Here is a 16,774-nt window from a genome sequence, read left to right on the forward strand (position 1 = left end):
ATCAATAAAACTTGGTTATTTGTAATGTATTGAGTGTCCAAAATAGAATTAAGATAATCTCTGCCTTTAAGGAATTTAATAATTGAGCTTGCCAGAAATAGCTCAGTGTAACACAGGGGACACACAAAGGAAGGGTTCTGGGCCTCGCATGGGGTACCTCGGGAAGGCTAGGGGAAGGCCACAGCCATAGGGCTGCCATGAGGGCTCCTTTCAGTTCCTCAAACTGCCGTTTTCCCTCCTGCCGCAGTGCTTTTTACCTGTTTTTTTACCTCTAAAGCTCTGCTTCCCTTCTGCTCAGCTAACTCCTACTCATCCTTCAGACCTTAGCTAAGTATTTCCTAAAAGATGCCTCATCCAAACCCCAATCTAAGTTCCTCTTGTTATACTCCCACGTAGCACCATAAGCATTTTGTTTATAGCATTTGGTAATATTGACTGTCATCTACTAGGCTGTGTTCCATGATGGCAGGAGGCAAGTCTGTTCTGCCCAGCAGGTAGCAGGTTCTCAGTATTGAATGAATAACTGAAGTCATAGAAACCAGATAATAAACTGGGCTTTGAAGGCCATGTTGGAACCTACAGGCAAAGCGGGTAGGGTCTGCAGATAAAGATATTTGTGTGGGAGAAACAGTTTGAATGGGGTGATATGTTTGGGGAGCTCTGAGCAGTTCTAAAGCATCAGGTGAGGGTTATGGTATATCAAACGAGTTGCAGAAACCAGATAATTTTCAGATTATAACTAGAATCTGTCATTTGATTCTATAGTAACTTTAGTTTTAATGTGTAATATAAGTCAAAATGTTTTGTTTTGCTAAACAAATCAGTTTCTAAAATTTGTTTATTGGGACTTCCCTGGCAGTGGTTCAGACTGTGTGCTTCCAATGCAGGGGGCACAGGTTCAATCCCTGGTGGCTGAACTAAGATCCCACATGCCGCATGGTGTGGTCCCCCCGCCAAAAGAAACATTTGTTTATTAACCACCTTGGTCTACATAACATCTTGCATCTCCAGATGTTTGAAAAGCTACTCCTTACTTTCAGCAAAACACCACCTTAACTGTGCTCTGTGAGTCTTAGTGCGTATGCCTCTAAAAGTTCTTGCAAGGGAGCTTAAAATTTAATGCCCAGTAGGATTTCCACACTGATCAACAACAGGACAAGTTCAACCTCAGTCTGGTGAATTCTGCTGATCTCCGTTCCTCTGTCACCTAATTTTATAATCCCATTCTCCATTTGTTTGCTCTCTGAGGCCAAGAGAATGATACAACGAATAATTTAAAAACTTCTTAGATAAACAGCATTCAAGTTCAAATCCTTAGTTATCGTCTACCTTGGACTTTAGAATAAGTCCTTTTCAGTTTTAAAAATTAGAATAATGATAATACTGAATTCTCTATTGGGAAAACATTGCTTACAAGCTGAATTTTAACCTCGAATAGTATATAGTTCTGTGAAAAGAATTAGAATGATCTCAGCCAACTGTGTATGGCCACAAAAAATCAGAATGGGCTTAAAAATTATTGCTTTTCTCCATTGTTGAAATAAGCACTACCTACACAGGTCTAGTTGAAATAACTGAACTCATCATAGTCTGTCTAAGAAAGTGGTTCCATTTCCTGGGTTTATGATTATTACTATTAAGTATTCAGGGTTTGATACATTCATTTCTAGGATCTAAAAAGGATGAGTGTCTTCCAGCTTCTCAGATATACTCTGTACACATATGGTAATTTAATCTCCTTTAAACATTGCACTTTTCATGTGCTCTTGCTCCAAAAAAAAAAAAAAAGTATAAAGAGAAATGTGTGGGCTTTATTTTCGGTCCTGTATTTGAATTCTAATCTGCTATTGACCTTTAGTGAGGTTTTCGGTGCTTTTTTTTTTTTCTCATCTATTAAATAAGGATATTAATGCCTCCCTCTTTGGGTTGTAAGAATTAAATGTGACCTCGTAAGTGCCTGACCCTTACTGGGAAGGCTTTACATCATAAATGGTAGCTCTTTTACAGTGAGCCTTTACTTCATAGATAAACATTTAAGTTCTAGCACTGAAGATCCTCCATATGGTTCCCTCTCTTCCCTACCCCTCAGGTTTTCCTCTATTCATTCTCTGCTGTTGATTAGGCAGCTGAAGGGGATTCCTCACACACAGCCCATCTTCTTGGCTCTCTATTTCCTTTGTTTGAAATACCACTCCACCACCGTCACATCATCCAGCCAAGTCTGTACCTTTTCCTTCTAAGCTCCTAACATCTCATGAATGCTTCCAGATGCACCATACCCCACAACAGTCTCTCATGCCTAATACATATGTATAACAGAAAAATTTCATGAAACATTTACTGTGTGTACAGTATTTTCAATTTATTCTGCCCTAAAAAAAAAACAGAAAAAGGGGTCACAAATTCAGGAGTCTGGGTGAGTAATATAAGTGATTAAAAGGGAGGCGTGGGATTTCCCTGGTGGCCCAGTGGTTAAGACTCTGCCCTTCCATTGCAGGGGTCATGGGTTCCACCCCTGGTTAGGGAACTAAGATCCCGCATGCCAAGCATTGCTGCCAAGAAAAAAAAAAAAAGCATGATGATCAACGGTATGTGGCACTGGGCCTCAGTGTCTGTGGGACAATAGGGAGTGGTAGGGACCTTGGAACCAGAGAGCACAGGCCCTGTCTAAAGAAGACAGTTGCTGTTCAAGTCCAGACAATTGCCAGCTTGAATACCCAGTGTTAACAGATCTTTTGAATTCAGGACAAGTGGCAAATTAAGATACTTTTGTGCAATCTCCCAATTTTTAAGTGTTGTCAATTTTTTTTTTTTTTTTTGGATGGGTACCATTTTTAAAGTGTTTATTGAACTTGTTACAATATTGCTTCTGGTTTTTTTTTTATGTTTTGGTTTTTTGGCCCTGAGCCTTGTGGGATCTTAGCTCCCCCACCAGGGATAGAACACACATACCCTGCATTGAAAGGTGAAGTCTTAACCACTGGACCACCAGGGAAGTCCCTGTCAACTCATTTTTGAAATTTTAATGTGTCAGTATATGCCAAGGCAATACATCCACCAGATGTGGACCTTGGCCTGCCAATTAGCAGCTTCTAAATTAAGAAAATTAACTTCCCAGGGAATCAAATTCAACTGACTAAATTTCCAAGAGATTGTATGTCACTATATTTTGACCTGTAGCTCTTTATAGTTTGAAGCAAGGACATAAAGGTGAAAGATTCTTTGCCTTGGTTGGAATTTTCCTGCCTTAAAAAAAAAAAAGGACTCCAGTTCCCATCTTTTCCCAGTTATTCAGTTCCTTATCAACTCTATCCCCAAGTGGCCTCTCTGCCACCACCAAGGCTACAATGATACTTTCTTTGAACACGGTAGTTTTAGTGTCTTAGCCAAAGACAAGTTCGTTCACTTACCTTGTTTACTAGAATTCACTCACATCAGGTCAGTACATAGCAAATCATTTGCCCTTGGCATCCATCCAATCACTCTTCTCCAAAGCTAATTTCTGTTGTGGCTGTCTTTGCTCCTGCCCAGTTGAAGGAGTGGATCTGAAGAATCAAACTGAGGAGCTATTTTCTTGGATAACTTAAAAGAAATTACAAAATTTCTCACCCCAACATGTGTATATGAGAGTGTGACTCACCCCTGAGAGTTAACTGGGGCTAATTATGACTAGCCTGACTTGTCACAACAAAACATCTGGCATAACTTGCTTACTCTCAGACAGGGGAGCTGCCTCCACCCTCTCCCCAAGCACACGCTTACTCCTGAAGCTCACCATTTTGATAACAAAGCGTATGCCTGTCAACGTATGATAATTCCAAATGGGAGGGGACTCTGGAATGCTTGAGTAGGAATTCAGCTCACAATTAAGCCCTGGCAAGATGAAATCACACGTTGGGGAGAGAAAAAACGTCCTCCTCACAATGATAAATGGAGACATCAGCAGTTAAGAATGGTGATTGCCTTTTTCCCCTCTATTTTATTTTTTCCTATTTATATGCTAACCCTTTACCCAGGGATCCCATTTACCAAGGAAGCTGGATTTCTCAGTTTTGTTTCAGTGATATTCCTCAAGGCTGGTGTGTTTTCAGCACTGCAGGGGAGATTCGAATAAATACAGAAACGCGCAAAAATTCAACACCTTCCTTCCAGGGATTCACTCCGCTCTCCCACAGCCTGCAGTGAACGGTAGGAAATGTATACCCTTTATCTACTTATATGGACTCCATCCCTCCTTCCTGTGATACCCTAGAAGAATTCGTTTCAACTCACTCTCACCTTTCTCATCCTGTCTTGTAAGGTTTCCCAGTAGGATGCAATTTGGCCAGAACGGTGACCTTTAAATTAAGGATAGTACCTATTTGAGACAGGCTTTACATACAGTATCATATTTAATCCCCGCACGATCTCCATTTTAAGGATGAGAAAACAGGTTTGATGATGTAAAGAGATTTGTTGCCATTAAATCAAGATAAAACAGTTGGTGTTGGAACTGGGATTCAAACCCACCTATTTCCACAGCTGCCTCTACTAAATGACTACAAATACCAGCATCCCTTACAATGCCCCAATGCGCAGACGTACTCTCCCCAAGGGCCAGGCTCCTTGGCTCTCGGCCCCCACTTCCCCGTCCTAGAGGTTGGATCGAACACCCAATCAGATGCTGCCGCTCCCTCTTCCCCACCAATGGGAAGGCTGTTGCTAACGTACCGGTTATATTTTTAGCTCTCCAGTACTCTGGCACCCTGAGTCGGCCGGGTCTCGCTGCCCGGTTGGAACTCGCGACGCTGGGGGGGGGGGGGGGGGGGAGGGGAGGGGAGGGGAGGGGAGGGGAGGGGAACGAGGTAAAGGAGGAAAAAGAAGGGGAGGGGCGGAGTGGGGCTAGGCGGAGGAGGCGTGTGTGTGACGCTCTGGAACTCGCTGACGCACAAGCAAGTAGTCCCTTGAGGTGCCCCAGGGGCTGAAGCGCTCAGAGTGTGGGGGATGGGAGCTCTCGGGCTCAGGCTCCCTCCCTTTTTCTGTCCCCTTGGAGTTTGCCCTCCAGTCCAGCGTTTCTCTACAGCAGTCAAAGCGCATTTAAACCCGCACGCTACCGTTGCTCTCTGCCCCTGCCAAAAAAAGTGATCAAGGGAAAAAAAAAAAAAACTGCAAACCGTTCGTAGCTGGAAACTTTCGCATCTCGCCATCCCACGTGGGTTTGGCGGCTGTTGGGCTGGAACCGTCTGGAATGAAAATAAAGACCGGGGGTGGGGAGAGTTGGGGAATGGGCGATTGAAGAAGGGATGGGAAGACTTCAAGCGCAAGCTCCCAGCGGCCCCGGGCTTTACCACCTGGCAGTCCAGTCCGCCTATGACCTCACTGGGCACAGGCCTCCCTATCCCCAACTCCGCGCCCCGCACAGTCACAAACTAGCCGAGTGGCCCACGTGGCCATAGCCCGGGCCAGGGGTGCCGAGCGCGCGAGGGTGCCGGGTTCGGCGAACCTGGGTCAGCCGCCCGAGGGACCGTCGGGTGCGCAAGCGCGGCGGCTCTGGCACGGGCAGGCGCCACCCCCAACGGCGGGGGCTGTTACTAGAAGACATGTGGCTCTGGTGCCCCTTGAGGGGGTCGCCGACCTGGGAGAAACTACGGGTGCGTCCGCAGAGGAGCTGAGCCCCGCCCGGAGTGGGCAGGGCACAGCTCGCGCGCCTGAGCGGAACCGGCGCTGGCCCTGTCAGCGCCGCGAGGTTAACGGGCGCCAGAGGTGGCAAGCGGAAGGTTAATGTATCGCTCAGCTCCTTTTCCTGGCCGTTCAGCCTCTCCTCGCCCCCTCTTCCTCCCGCTCTGCCCGGGCCCAGGTTTCTCCCTCGCCCTTCCCTCGACGTTACGCGTCCCCCGACGAAGCACCAGGAGCTCGGAATATTCGGGCTAAGCCGCCTTGATATAGGTTTGAAACCTTTACAGAGTTCCAGTCAGCCGGCTGGGAAGTAGTCCCGGCCCGGCGCTCGGCCCCGCCCCTGCAGGGCGGAGGGACGCATCACGCAGGGGTGGGGAAGCCGGATCCGTGCGCAGGGTTGCTAAGGGTGAAACTTTTCATTGACTTTGCTCACTTCGGGCAGGGGCGCGGGAAGGAGCGGGTCGTCGGCGGGGAGAACCGAGTGGCTTGGGCGACGCGGGGCCAGAAGGGCAAGACCGTCCGCCGGCCACAGCCGGGACCGTCTTCCGTCCCGCGACACAAGCAACCCTCCGGTCCTCCAGCCTCGCGCCGTCGCCGCTGGCCGGCCCGCCCGCCCTCTGTCCCCCGCCGCTGAGCCCGACCTCCAAAAAGCTGAAAGAATTATTATTGAGATCATAGCCCATACTCCCCTCACTCGCTCCCCCATCCTCAACGAAGAAAAGGACACATCGGCTCCCGGGAAGGGAGAGCAACCTCCGCCCCGCGCCCAGGACCACCCTGGAGGAAGAAGCCGCCCCGCGGCCGGCACACCGCCCCGCCGCCGCGGAGACCCGAGTGAGTGAGTGGGGGGCGTGCGGGCGGGGGGGCTCCCCCGAGACCCAACAGGCCCGACGCCTTCCCCTACCCCCGCCCCACTCCCGCTCTCCGCTTTGGTGGACTCTCCACGTTGCTGTCGCCCCCCCTCTTACACCTGGCCAACATTTTCCGTTCCCCTTCCGCCTCCTCACTGGACCCCACCTTTTCCCCGTGCTCTTCTTTCCCTCACGTTTGCTCTCATCCTGGGGTATCCCAGAGCCCCTTTCTCTCCCTGTTCCAAGTGTGGCCACCTCCTGGGTGCGGTGCATTTCCTCCCTTTTCCCTCCGTTCTTCATATCCTAGAGAGTCGCTAGATTTTCCTCGTTCCCCGCGAAAACATAACTCCCACCACCATTAAATAAAATCAGAAGAAGGAAGGGGATCCAGGCCTTGTTTTTCTGCTTTTCCCGTGTGCGGGGTAGGAGGGTGGTAATAATTAATAGGGCTTATTTTTGGCCCTGTGGAGCCTGAGGGATGGAGGGTGGACACCCCCCTTTTGGACCGGTCAGTGGTGACTGTCCTCTGGCCGCCGAGCCAGAATTTACCATTTGGCTTTAGCTCTTTATCCACGTTAGTGTTTTAAGGGGAAACTGGGCGGAAAAAAGTACCCTTACAGCAGTATCAGTGAGTGGATTCAGGTTGACCCTGGTGAGGTGCCTGGGAGGAAGAGCCTTACTCCTAAGCTCCTGTCCAGAGGATGGACTGTGCCCTTGACCAGAAAGGGAGGGGGAGGAGGAGGGAACAGAGAGAGGAGGGGCAGCTGGCAGCCCTTTCCCACCCCCTAGAGGAACCAGAACCCCACACAGTAGGCGTCAACTCGTGGGCTAGTCGAGGGGGGTCCCTGGTGTCTGCTCAGTATCTAACCTTTCTTTTCTTCTTCCTGCCCACCCTACCGTGGGAGTGGGTCCCTCATCTTTGATTTAACCGCAGAAAAACATCCCTATTGCTTTCTTGGGTGCCTGCCCCCATCCCCCTCTTAAGCGGAGGGGGAGAGAAGCTTGTGTGGGAGGAAGGATTAGGGAGGTTTAACACCCTGCAGAGGAGCTTTGCCGAGGATCTGGTAAGTCTGGTCAATAGAGCAGGCCTTGCAGCGGAAGGAGACTCACAAACAATTTTTAAGTATTAGAAAATGTTGTCAGATGTACAGTTTTTTCTTCCCTGGCTGGGAACTCTTTCCCATTACCTAGCCGGGTCTGGTTACTCGGACTTGGATTAGAAGAGGGGTGAGGCTTGGGCCCTGCTGGCGTCGGGCCTTCTGATTGTCCGCCCGGCGCCTCCCCGCAGCTTAAAACTGGGAATTTCTTTGGCCGAGAGGACGGGAGAACTGGGTTTATTCCTGCCGTTCCATTCCTGGTTGTGAGGTGCTACAGCGGAGCCCGCTGGGCGTTAAGTGAAAAGGCTCTTTCTCTTTGAATCCGCCGTCCCTACAGCAACTCCAAAGGGAAACCACCCAGCCCAAGGAATACAGATTAAGTGGCAGGGGTTTGGGGAGAGGGAGGGATGTGACTCCTATCTATCCCGGCCTACCGCCTTCACCCAGAAAAAACTCATTAGAAGCTGTTAATTCAACGGTCTTGCGAGGCAGTGAAGAGAGAGGAAGAAAGAAAAGTTCAGTTTTTCGGGAAGCCGAGACATGGATATGGTGGGCGACACAATACGGGGAGTAGGCCTTATGGGTAGAATTTATATAAAATGTATTAGGCGGTGGGCGGGGGAGTGGGGGGGGGGCCCAGTCTGCCACAACGCGCATGTGCATCGGAAACTTTTCCTCGGTTCTCCCACCCTCTTCCAGCTCCCCTTACTGGGCATGCGTAGTTCCCCGGCTGAGTCTTCGCAAAGTACGCAGGGAAGTGTAGTGTGCAGAGAAAGTAGGTCGTTTGCTCCAACCTGAGCGTGAGGTTTCTGAAGACTACAATTCCCAGAGCGCAGAGTGCACCTTTGCCCCGGACCTCCCCGTGTATGTTGGGGTTCAGTCAAGTCTTCCTGGCTTCAGAGGAACCTGGAGAGGCCTAAAAAGGGCCCCCCCTTTTTTTTTTTTGGCCGCCCAGCGGGGTTTTGTAGGATCTTAGTTCCCGACTGGGGATGGAACCCAGGACGTCGGCAGTCAGAGCATGGAGTCCTAACCACTGGACTGCCAGGGAATTCCCAAAAGGGCCCTCTTAGTCGGAAGGAGTCTCGTAGTCAGACTTGGGCTTGCACAGTCCATGTTTTGGGGAGATGGTGTGGGACACTGGGGGGGGGGTGCAGTCAGTTGGCACAAGTCCTGGTAGCCTTTCAACCACACCCACCCGTCTGCCACCGAGACCATTGTGGTGGGGCCACCCCCTGTCCCGCCAGAGCCGGGCTCCCACTGCCCAGCACCCGGTCTGTGACACCTACTGGCCTTGTCAAAATTGAGGACCCTGAGTCCTCTTTCCACACTCATTTGAATCTGGTAGTGCTTGATTGTCCTATGATTTGGATGTTAAGGCTTGAGGTGCCTGAATATTTTACAGGTGCTCAGGGTTTGGGGGCCCAGTGGGTTCCCTCATTATCCCTCCTTTTCCCCTTTAAAACAACTTTTTCTTCCTAAAAACTGTCCTTCGAGTTTTTGTCAGAAGTTCTCTGGCGTCTCCATTTACCATATCGTTGACTTGCAGCCTCCTTTCAGCTTCTTTCTCCCCTCCCCCGTACGCGGGCCTCTCATTGTTGGTGGCCTCTCCCGTTGCGGAGCACAGGCTCCGGACGCGCAGGCTCAGCGGCTATGGCTCGCGGGCCCATGCCGCTCCGCAGTATGTGGGATCTTCCCGGACCGGGGCACTAACCCGCGTCCCCTACATCGGCAGGCGGACTCTCGACCACTGCGCCACCACGGAAGCCCTCTTCCCCCTTTTTTGACATTCTCTTGAGCACTTACTCCTTTAAAACTCAACACAGGGATCTGAATCCAGGATGAACTTTGTTGCTGGAATTAAAGCAAATGAAGGAGGATAAGATTCTAAATAAAAGGGGACAGAATTTTACTCTCATATTTGCAACTTTTTAATATGTTGACAAAAGGTAGATTTTGCTGTTGTTAAGCACTTAGCCTTTTTTTTTCTTTTTGCCACATTTCTGGCCTTTTGTGCCTGAGTCAGGGTTGGAGAAAGTCTTTGAGTCCTCTCCTGTGGCTTGACTTGAATCTACTTGTTCCTTTTATTGAAGGGTGGTTATTTTTAAGCTAATTTTACCACATTGTATGAATATTTAATATATAAGCTCTAGAATTTGTCCAATAGCCTTAAAAAAAATGAACAAACTGATGTGAGTGGTCACTCCTATCTTTAGTTAAAGACAGCACCAGTGCTTTAATCCTCTGTTCCGTAAGCTTCTTGAAGTCAAAATTAGAGCTTGAGCTGCTAGAGCAGAAAATCTCATTCTGGTTGTCCGTCGTTTTTGTAAGGTTCCACCCCACAGCCATCTGGCCTGGCCTGTTCTCGAGTTGAAGAAGCGAAGGTGGCATTATCTACTTCTGATTTGTGCAGCAGCATCACTGAGGTATAAATTGGTGTGCCGCTTTTTTTTTTTAATAAATTTATTTATTTATTACTTATTTAATTTTGGCTGCGTTGGGTCTTCGTTGCTGTGCGCAGGCTTTCTCGAGTTGCGGCGAGCGGGGGCTACTCTTCGTTGCAGTGCCTGGGCTTCTCATTGCGGTGGCTTCTCTCGTTGTGGAGCACGGGCTCTAGGCTCACGGGCTTCAGTAGTTGTGGCACGTGGGCTCAATATTTGAGGCTCGTGGGCTCTAGAGCCGCAGGCTCGATAGTTGTGGCGCACGGGCTTAGTTGCTCTGCAGCATGTGGGATCTTCCCGGACCAGGACTCGAACCCATATCCCATGCATTGGCAGGCGGATTCTCAACCACTGCGCCACCAGGGAAGCCCCTGGCGTGCAGCTTTAGTTGCTAATGCTGCAGAAAATGGTTAGCTGGGCAGGGCTGATGACAGTGATTCTATTGTATTTTGGGGTAGGAGGCTTATTTCCCAATGACTTTGGCCTGCATTTAAAATGCTCCCATTTTGAGGCCGAACTGTTCAGGGGAGGTGATTTAGAAGGCAGTTACGCAGCAGAGTTTGAGAAGGCATAGCAGGGTGCAGGAGCCCTTTGGACCATGTGGCATGCCAAGAGGCCATGTGGTTCCTTGGGAGAAGGGTCATATGTCATGTTCAAGTTTTACTTTTCAAAAATACTTTGAAGACACTGCCTTTAACTCCAGGCCCATTCTTGGGAACCAGTGCCAACTTTCTTTACAACTTTTTAGTCTCATGTGTGTTGGACACGTCTAGTGGGCCACTGTGGCCCTTACAGGCCTTTGTTCTTGAGGGGAGGCCCATGGTCCTGGTAGCTATCTTTGCATCTGGTGATGAATCCAATCCTCGTAAACAGAAAGCTCCTTATCTTTATCATTCTCCTTCTCTTTAAACCTAGAAGGACCCTGGAATTGATCTTTGGCGACCAGGAATAGACATCTGAACACACATGGAGATTGTCTGTATTGGAGGCTGGGATAGATGGGGAGAAAAGAGTCACCTGAATCCTGAGCCTCCCTGTGGAGGGCTCAGGAGAGGCCATGCTCGTGGCACTTCTTTTGGTGCCCCACGTGACCCTTTGTCTACTCAGACCTGAAGTGAGGGAGGGGCTAGACATGGCCGGCGTCATCAGATACTCCACATTAACCCAGACTCCACATTAACCCAGTGCGTTTTCTCTGATACTCACCCCGGAGAGCTTTGCCTGAGGGTTCCGTCCTTAAAACGCCCTGGGGAGCCATGGTCCCAGGCCGTAGCCAGTTGGGTCAGGTGTTCCGAAAGCTCAAGATCCTCAAGCCTAGAATTAGCACCTGGATACTGTGTGCTGGACCCAGAAGGGATTTTAATCGAAATCCAGCTCCAGGGACAAAAGATGCCCTTGACGGATAGTGGATCAGTCTTGTCTCTGTGCTGAGCTCAGCAGCACATTCTCACCCAGAGGTCTGGTTAGGAACATTTTCTGGCTCTGTCGGCCCTCAAAGATGGCCCTTTTCAGTTCAGTTCTCCTATGGCATGAACCTGGATCTGCCCTTTTGGAGAAGGTGAGGCAATTAGGATCACTGGCTCTCAGGACCTCACAGATCATCTTCCTGAGAAATGAGGCTGGCCCAGACCTCAGGAATAAACCTTTTTGACCTCTGTGGATCTGGCTGTGAGAGAATCCCAAAATAACAAGCTGAGTGTTTATGTTGGACTGCCTCCTCTCCAGGGATCTCCAAACACGTGATGAATCTGGTCTGGTGCCAAGGACAGGTGGTCAGACAGTCCCTGGGAGACAGAGTGATGATGGGTCCCCAGCTGGAGGCTGTAGGGTGATGGAAAATTTCTTCTCTCTGCCCACCTCATCACCTACACTCTAGCCAGAAACTATAGAGATTTCCCTCAGGCCACACCGGTACTGCTCTTAAGGCTTTGTTGGCCTACAGGGCCCACTTCCCTCTCCTTTCCTCTGCTTCCCTAGGGCAGCCCCTAGTCAGTAGTTTCCTTGTTGGTCCATGCCTCTGATTGTGATAGGTCTTGACTTTTTCCTGGGGATCATGCCCCAGTCTCCATTCTTGGAGGCTGTCTGGATGGAAATGCTCGCCTTGGTTACACTGTTCTGCAAAAGAATCAGCTCTGCAAACCCAGAGTGAGCCAGAGCACACGCACACCCAGGGAACTCAGGATAACAAATTGGATGCGATTGGAGTCCTGGCCTCCCGTGAAAAGTTGGCAGTGCTGCTTCCTGTTCAGTGACCTGTATCCCTTTCCATTTAAGGGGTTGAAACTAAAGATTTTAAACTCCTGTCTTGGCCTGTGACAGTTTGGGAGTGGGACTTCACCGAGATATTGCAGAGACAAGTTAGCAAGAGCCTTCCCTTCTCCATCTGATTTAGGAGCTCGATTTTTTTGGTGTCACTCATAAAGTGACCTGAATTCTCAAAATAGTGGAAACCACAGTACCCCTGTTTCTTTAGAAGTACTTAAAAATATTTATCAAGTGCCGACTAAAATATCATGTTACTGATGAAACTAAGGCTCAGAAAAAAGGGACTTGCCCACAGTCACACATATAAACCTGTCACTAGTGCAGCAGAAATGGGACCCTGAGGCTATGTGATCCAAAGTTGGTGCTTTTCTGTCTGATGCCCACTGGCTTTCTGCATATCTACTCATGAAGCCTTTCTTTCTCATTTTTCAGCGTTGTCTGGAGCCCAAGGCTGCCCACCTTACATTTCCTACCACTGTCCTTGGCTTGTGCACGTGCCTGTGCTGATTCTCTGCCTAGGAAAGGACGATGCAGCTGGAGATCAAAGTGGCCCTGAACTTCATCATCTCCTACCTGTACAACAAGCTGCCCCGGCGCCGGGCAGACCTGTTCGGTGAGGAGCTAGAGCGACTCTTGAAAAAGAAATATGAAGGCCACTGGTACCCTGACAAGCCACTGAAGGGCTCTGGCTTCCGCTGTGTCCACATCGGGGAGATAGTGGACCCCGTGGTGGAGCTGGCCGCCAAGCGGAGTGGGCTGGCGGTGGAGGATGTGCGGGCCAACGTGCCCGAGGAGCTGAGTGTCTGGATCGACCCTTTCGAGGTGTCCTACCAGATTGGTGAGAAGGGGGCTGTGAAAGTGCTCTACCTGGATGACAGCGAGGGCTGTGTTGCCCCAGAGCTGGACAAGGAGATCAAGAGCAGCTTCAATCCCGATGCCCAGGTGTTTGTGCCCATCGGCAGCCAGGACAGCTCCCTGTCCAACTCCCCGTCACCGTCCTTTGGCCAGTCGCCCAGCCCCACCTTCATGCCCCGCTCCGCTCAGCCCATCACTTTTACCACCGCCTCCTTCGCAGCCACCAAGTTTGGCTCCACCAAGATGAAGAAGGGGGGCGGGGCAGCGGGTGGGGGGGCAGGGGGCGGGGCAAGTGGCCAGCCGATCCCCCAGCAGCAGCCCCGCATGGCCCGCTCTCCCACCAACAGCCTGCTGAAGCAGAAGAGCCTCTCTCTGTCTCTGCATTCACTGAACTTCATCGCCACCAACCCAGCCCCTCAGTCCCAGCTCTCACCCAATGCCAAGGAGTTCGTGTACAACGGCGGTGGCTCTCCCAGCCTCTTCTGTGATGGGGCCGATGGCCAGGGCAGTGGCACCCCGGCCCCCTTCGGGGGCGGTGGGGCTGGCACCTGCAACAGCAGCAGCTTCGACATGGCCCAGGTGTTTGGAGGTGGCGCCAACAGCCTCTTCTTGGAGAAGGCGCCCTTCGTGGAAGGCCTCAGCTACAACCTGAACACCATGCAGTATCCCAGCCAGCCGTTTCAGCCCGTCGTGCTGGCCAACTGACTGCCCACCTGCCCACGGGGCCAGGAGCACCCAAGACCACAGAAAAGAGAAAGGAAAGGAAAGGCCAAAAAAAAGAGGAAAAGAAAAATACACAAAAAGATTTCCAGTCTTCTCACTCTAACTTCTAGAAACATGACCCAGCCCGGGCATGGAGTGGGAGGGGCCCCTGAAGCTCTGAACAGTGTTTAGCTCAGCCCCCTGCTGCTCTCCTGCCTGCCTCCGATTTATTCGGTTGGTTTGGGTTTTATATTTCTTTTTCTTTTTTTCTTTTTTACATGTAGTTTTCTATATAACATCTTTAATTAGTGGCTTCCTGTGCTAAGAATGGTCCAGATGTGAATTGCTGCTCCCTGCTCCCTCCCTCCCTCCCTCTCTCCCTCTCTCCCTCCCTCCTTCGCATGCCTGGTTTAGGGTTGGTGTGTCCCAGCTCACAGGGAAGGAAGACAGTGGCTGGGGCCTGGCCCTCCTCAGAACAGGGAGAGACTGCCCCGTGTCACTGTCTTCATCACCCAGCTGTCCTCTCACTCAGAGCCATCCAACCTCAGCAGGCCTGCTCAGGCCCTGCCACCCAGATAGGTCTGACTCCAGCCCCCGCTTCCTCTCAGGCCTGGGCCCTAGGGAGCTGCCAGCTGGCCACTTGACACCCTCCCCCTAGAGCTGAAGTCTGTGACTCCAGGGAGGTTAGCACTCTGTCTGGTGTCCCTTTCATCTCTGTCCTGTGGCCCCATGCCACCATTCCCACCTGGCCCAGACCATCACCGAGGCCCTGGAGACCCAGCCATTGGCACATGTGGCCTCTCTCATGTAGCCCCTTCTTTCCTGGGCCTGAGTTCTTGGGTAGGGAGGTGGGGTGAGTGTAGGTGTGCGTGTGCATGCGTGCGTGCGTGATTTGCTCTCCTGTTTTAAAGGATTCCGAGCCATGTGAAACTTCCCCTCTGGGTGTGATTCTGGGTCGCAGAAAGTGTTTATTTATGTGTGAGGGTGGGGAATGCACTGGGGGTGGGTTGTCAGTCCTTTTGTGGGGTGCTTCACGTGGTGGCGCCAGACTGGCTGAGCCTGACGCTTCCAGAGGAAAGCACTGCAGAAGGAACTGGTTTCCAGACTGCGGAGGGATCTGCACTTTTGTTTTTGACCAAAAAAAAAAAAAAAAAAAAAGGTTAGCAGTGAGGGGCTGAGAGAATGCCCAGCCTCTGATACCTAAGAGAAGTCCCTGGACTCGGACCCTCCTATTGTGTGACCTTAGCCCAGGGTGGGAAACGCTTACCTGAGCGCCCTGGGGGGTGGGAGTTTTGGGTCAGTGCCTGTAGTGGGCAGTCCAAAGCCTTGAATTGAGACTTTGGTCTTTTGGCTGTAGATGTCGCTTTAATACATTTCTTCCCCTGCCTGCTTGAGAACCTCTTGGTACCTCTTGCCAGCCCCTCACTGTCTGACCCAGGCCCACTGGGCCCAATGCTGATCTCGAGCAGGCTGGGCTGGACAGGCACTTGGCCACGGCAGGCGCTGTGTCTGGATTCTTGAAGAGCCCTCCCCACCTCTGCTGGAGAGAATTTACCTTGACGCAACCCTAGTGGGCTAGCTTCCACGCCATGACGCTTTGGCAAGTGGGCACGTAGCATCAGGGCCCCCATCACCAAAGCCTTTGGCACCCTACCCTCTCCTCCCAGTGACCCCAAGTTGGCAACTGCTGTGGCAGCGGATCCGGCCCAGACGGACACTGCCAGCCTCCTCTCCCTGCAGTGGGCACCAGCTCTACCTCCCCGCGCGGGGCAGTGCCCTGGCTCCTTGGCCCGGCACCGTCTGTCCCCCCTAGACTTCTCAGGGGCCAGCCCCATCTGGGCCACCCTCTCCCGAGCCCTCAGCTCCCGCACAGGTGACAGGCCCAGGCTGCTCTCTGGGAAAGGTTGGATGCTGCCTTATGCCCCCTTCCAGCCCCTCTTCCCCCACTCATGCACACAGGCACCCACCACACCCTGGGCGGCTTGTTCCTCACCACATACAGGGAGGGGGAGACCAACCCCTTAGTGTCTTTTGAAATACGAAGAAAAATGTGTGATCAGGAGCATGACTCCTGTGCTGGGCTCTTGGGCCCACCTCAGTCTGTCTCAAATCTAGGCATTTTTGCTTCAACTTTATTTTTTTTTTTTAAGAAAACAAAACAAAAATCTGCACTAATTTACCTGGTTTCATAGGAAAACTTTTTTTTTTATTTTTTACATTTTTTGGTGTCCGTTTGTATTGAATAATTTGCTACATTTGTAAAATGTAAGAGGTATATATAATATATGTATATTTCTAACGTAAAGGTAATTTTTTTCTTTTCAAGATTTTTTCTTAAGAGGAGAGAAAGATATTTTTTCAGGAAAAACAAACTTTAAAATAAAAAAAGAGGAGAATAAAACCTATTTCTCCCCTTTCCCCATCCTCTCTCTGTCTACCCCCCTTTCCCAGGAACAAGTCAAAAGGTGGATCGTCTTGTAAAGGAAGTAAACTTTTAGTCCAGAATGATGTCTTTTTCTCAGTGCAGTGAGCTGTAGATTCTCTAGTTTGACCCCTGGGGATGGGAAGGGGGGCACTGAGGCAACATGGAGAGGAGCTCGTGGGAGCAGGGTAATGAATTTGTTTTCTTTAGTGAAGGAGGAATACAATCAAGTGTTTTGTATTCAGAATGTTGTGCAATATTTTGGAATGGAACATTGGTGTGTTTAGAGATTTAGTTTAAAAACAAAACAAAAAGATTGATCAAATCTGTACAGTTTATATTGTTCCAGATTTTTTTAAGTTTGTATTAAAAGCATGATATATAATAACCTTCTGCTTGCTCCCTGCTTGTTTTGTTTCTGGGGCCCCTTTTGGGATGGGGAGAGTTGGAGTGACCCAGCCCCTGTGAACCTCACGAAACGATTAGTCA

At 50.4% G+C, this 16,774-nt stretch overlaps 1 protein-coding gene across 3 annotated transcripts; it reads left to right on the top strand.

Annotated features, from left to right (window-relative positions):
- Positions 1–6,066: 6,066 nt before the first annotated feature.
- Positions 6,067–16,667, top strand: TOB2 (transducer of ERBB2, 2). 3 transcript variants are annotated; one of them, XM_079938105.1, is made up of 3 exons: positions 6,067–6,489; positions 9,932–10,026; positions 12,739–16,667. In XM_079938105.1, exon 3 carries the CDS (start codon positions 12,835–12,837, stop codon positions 13,864–13,866), a length of 1,032 nt encoding a protein of 343 aa, XP_079794231.1. In that variant the 5' UTR covers positions 6,067–6,489; positions 9,932–10,026; positions 12,739–12,834; the 3' UTR covers positions 13,867–16,667. The 3 variants fall into 3 exon arrangements, with proteins under 3 accessions (XP_079794231.1, XP_079794230.1, XP_079794232.1); XM_079938106.1 differs by lacking the exon at positions 6,067–6,489 and adding an exon at positions 9,519–9,549; XM_079938104.1 differs by lacking the exon at positions 9,932–10,026.
- Positions 16,668–16,774: the final 107 nt, after the last annotated feature.

The sequence above is a fragment of the Stenella coeruleoalba genome (assembly GCF_951394435.1).
Source record: "Stenella coeruleoalba genome assembly, chromosome: 11".
Classification (NCBI taxonomy): Eukaryota; Metazoa; Chordata; class Mammalia; order Artiodactyla; family Delphinidae; genus Stenella; species Stenella coeruleoalba.

Bases quoted from the DNA above. Each gene is read 5' to 3' on its own strand.
- TOB2 (XM_079938105.1), top strand. From the start codon at position 12,835: ATGCAGCTGGAGATCAAAGTGGCCCTGAACTTCATCATCTCCTACCTG.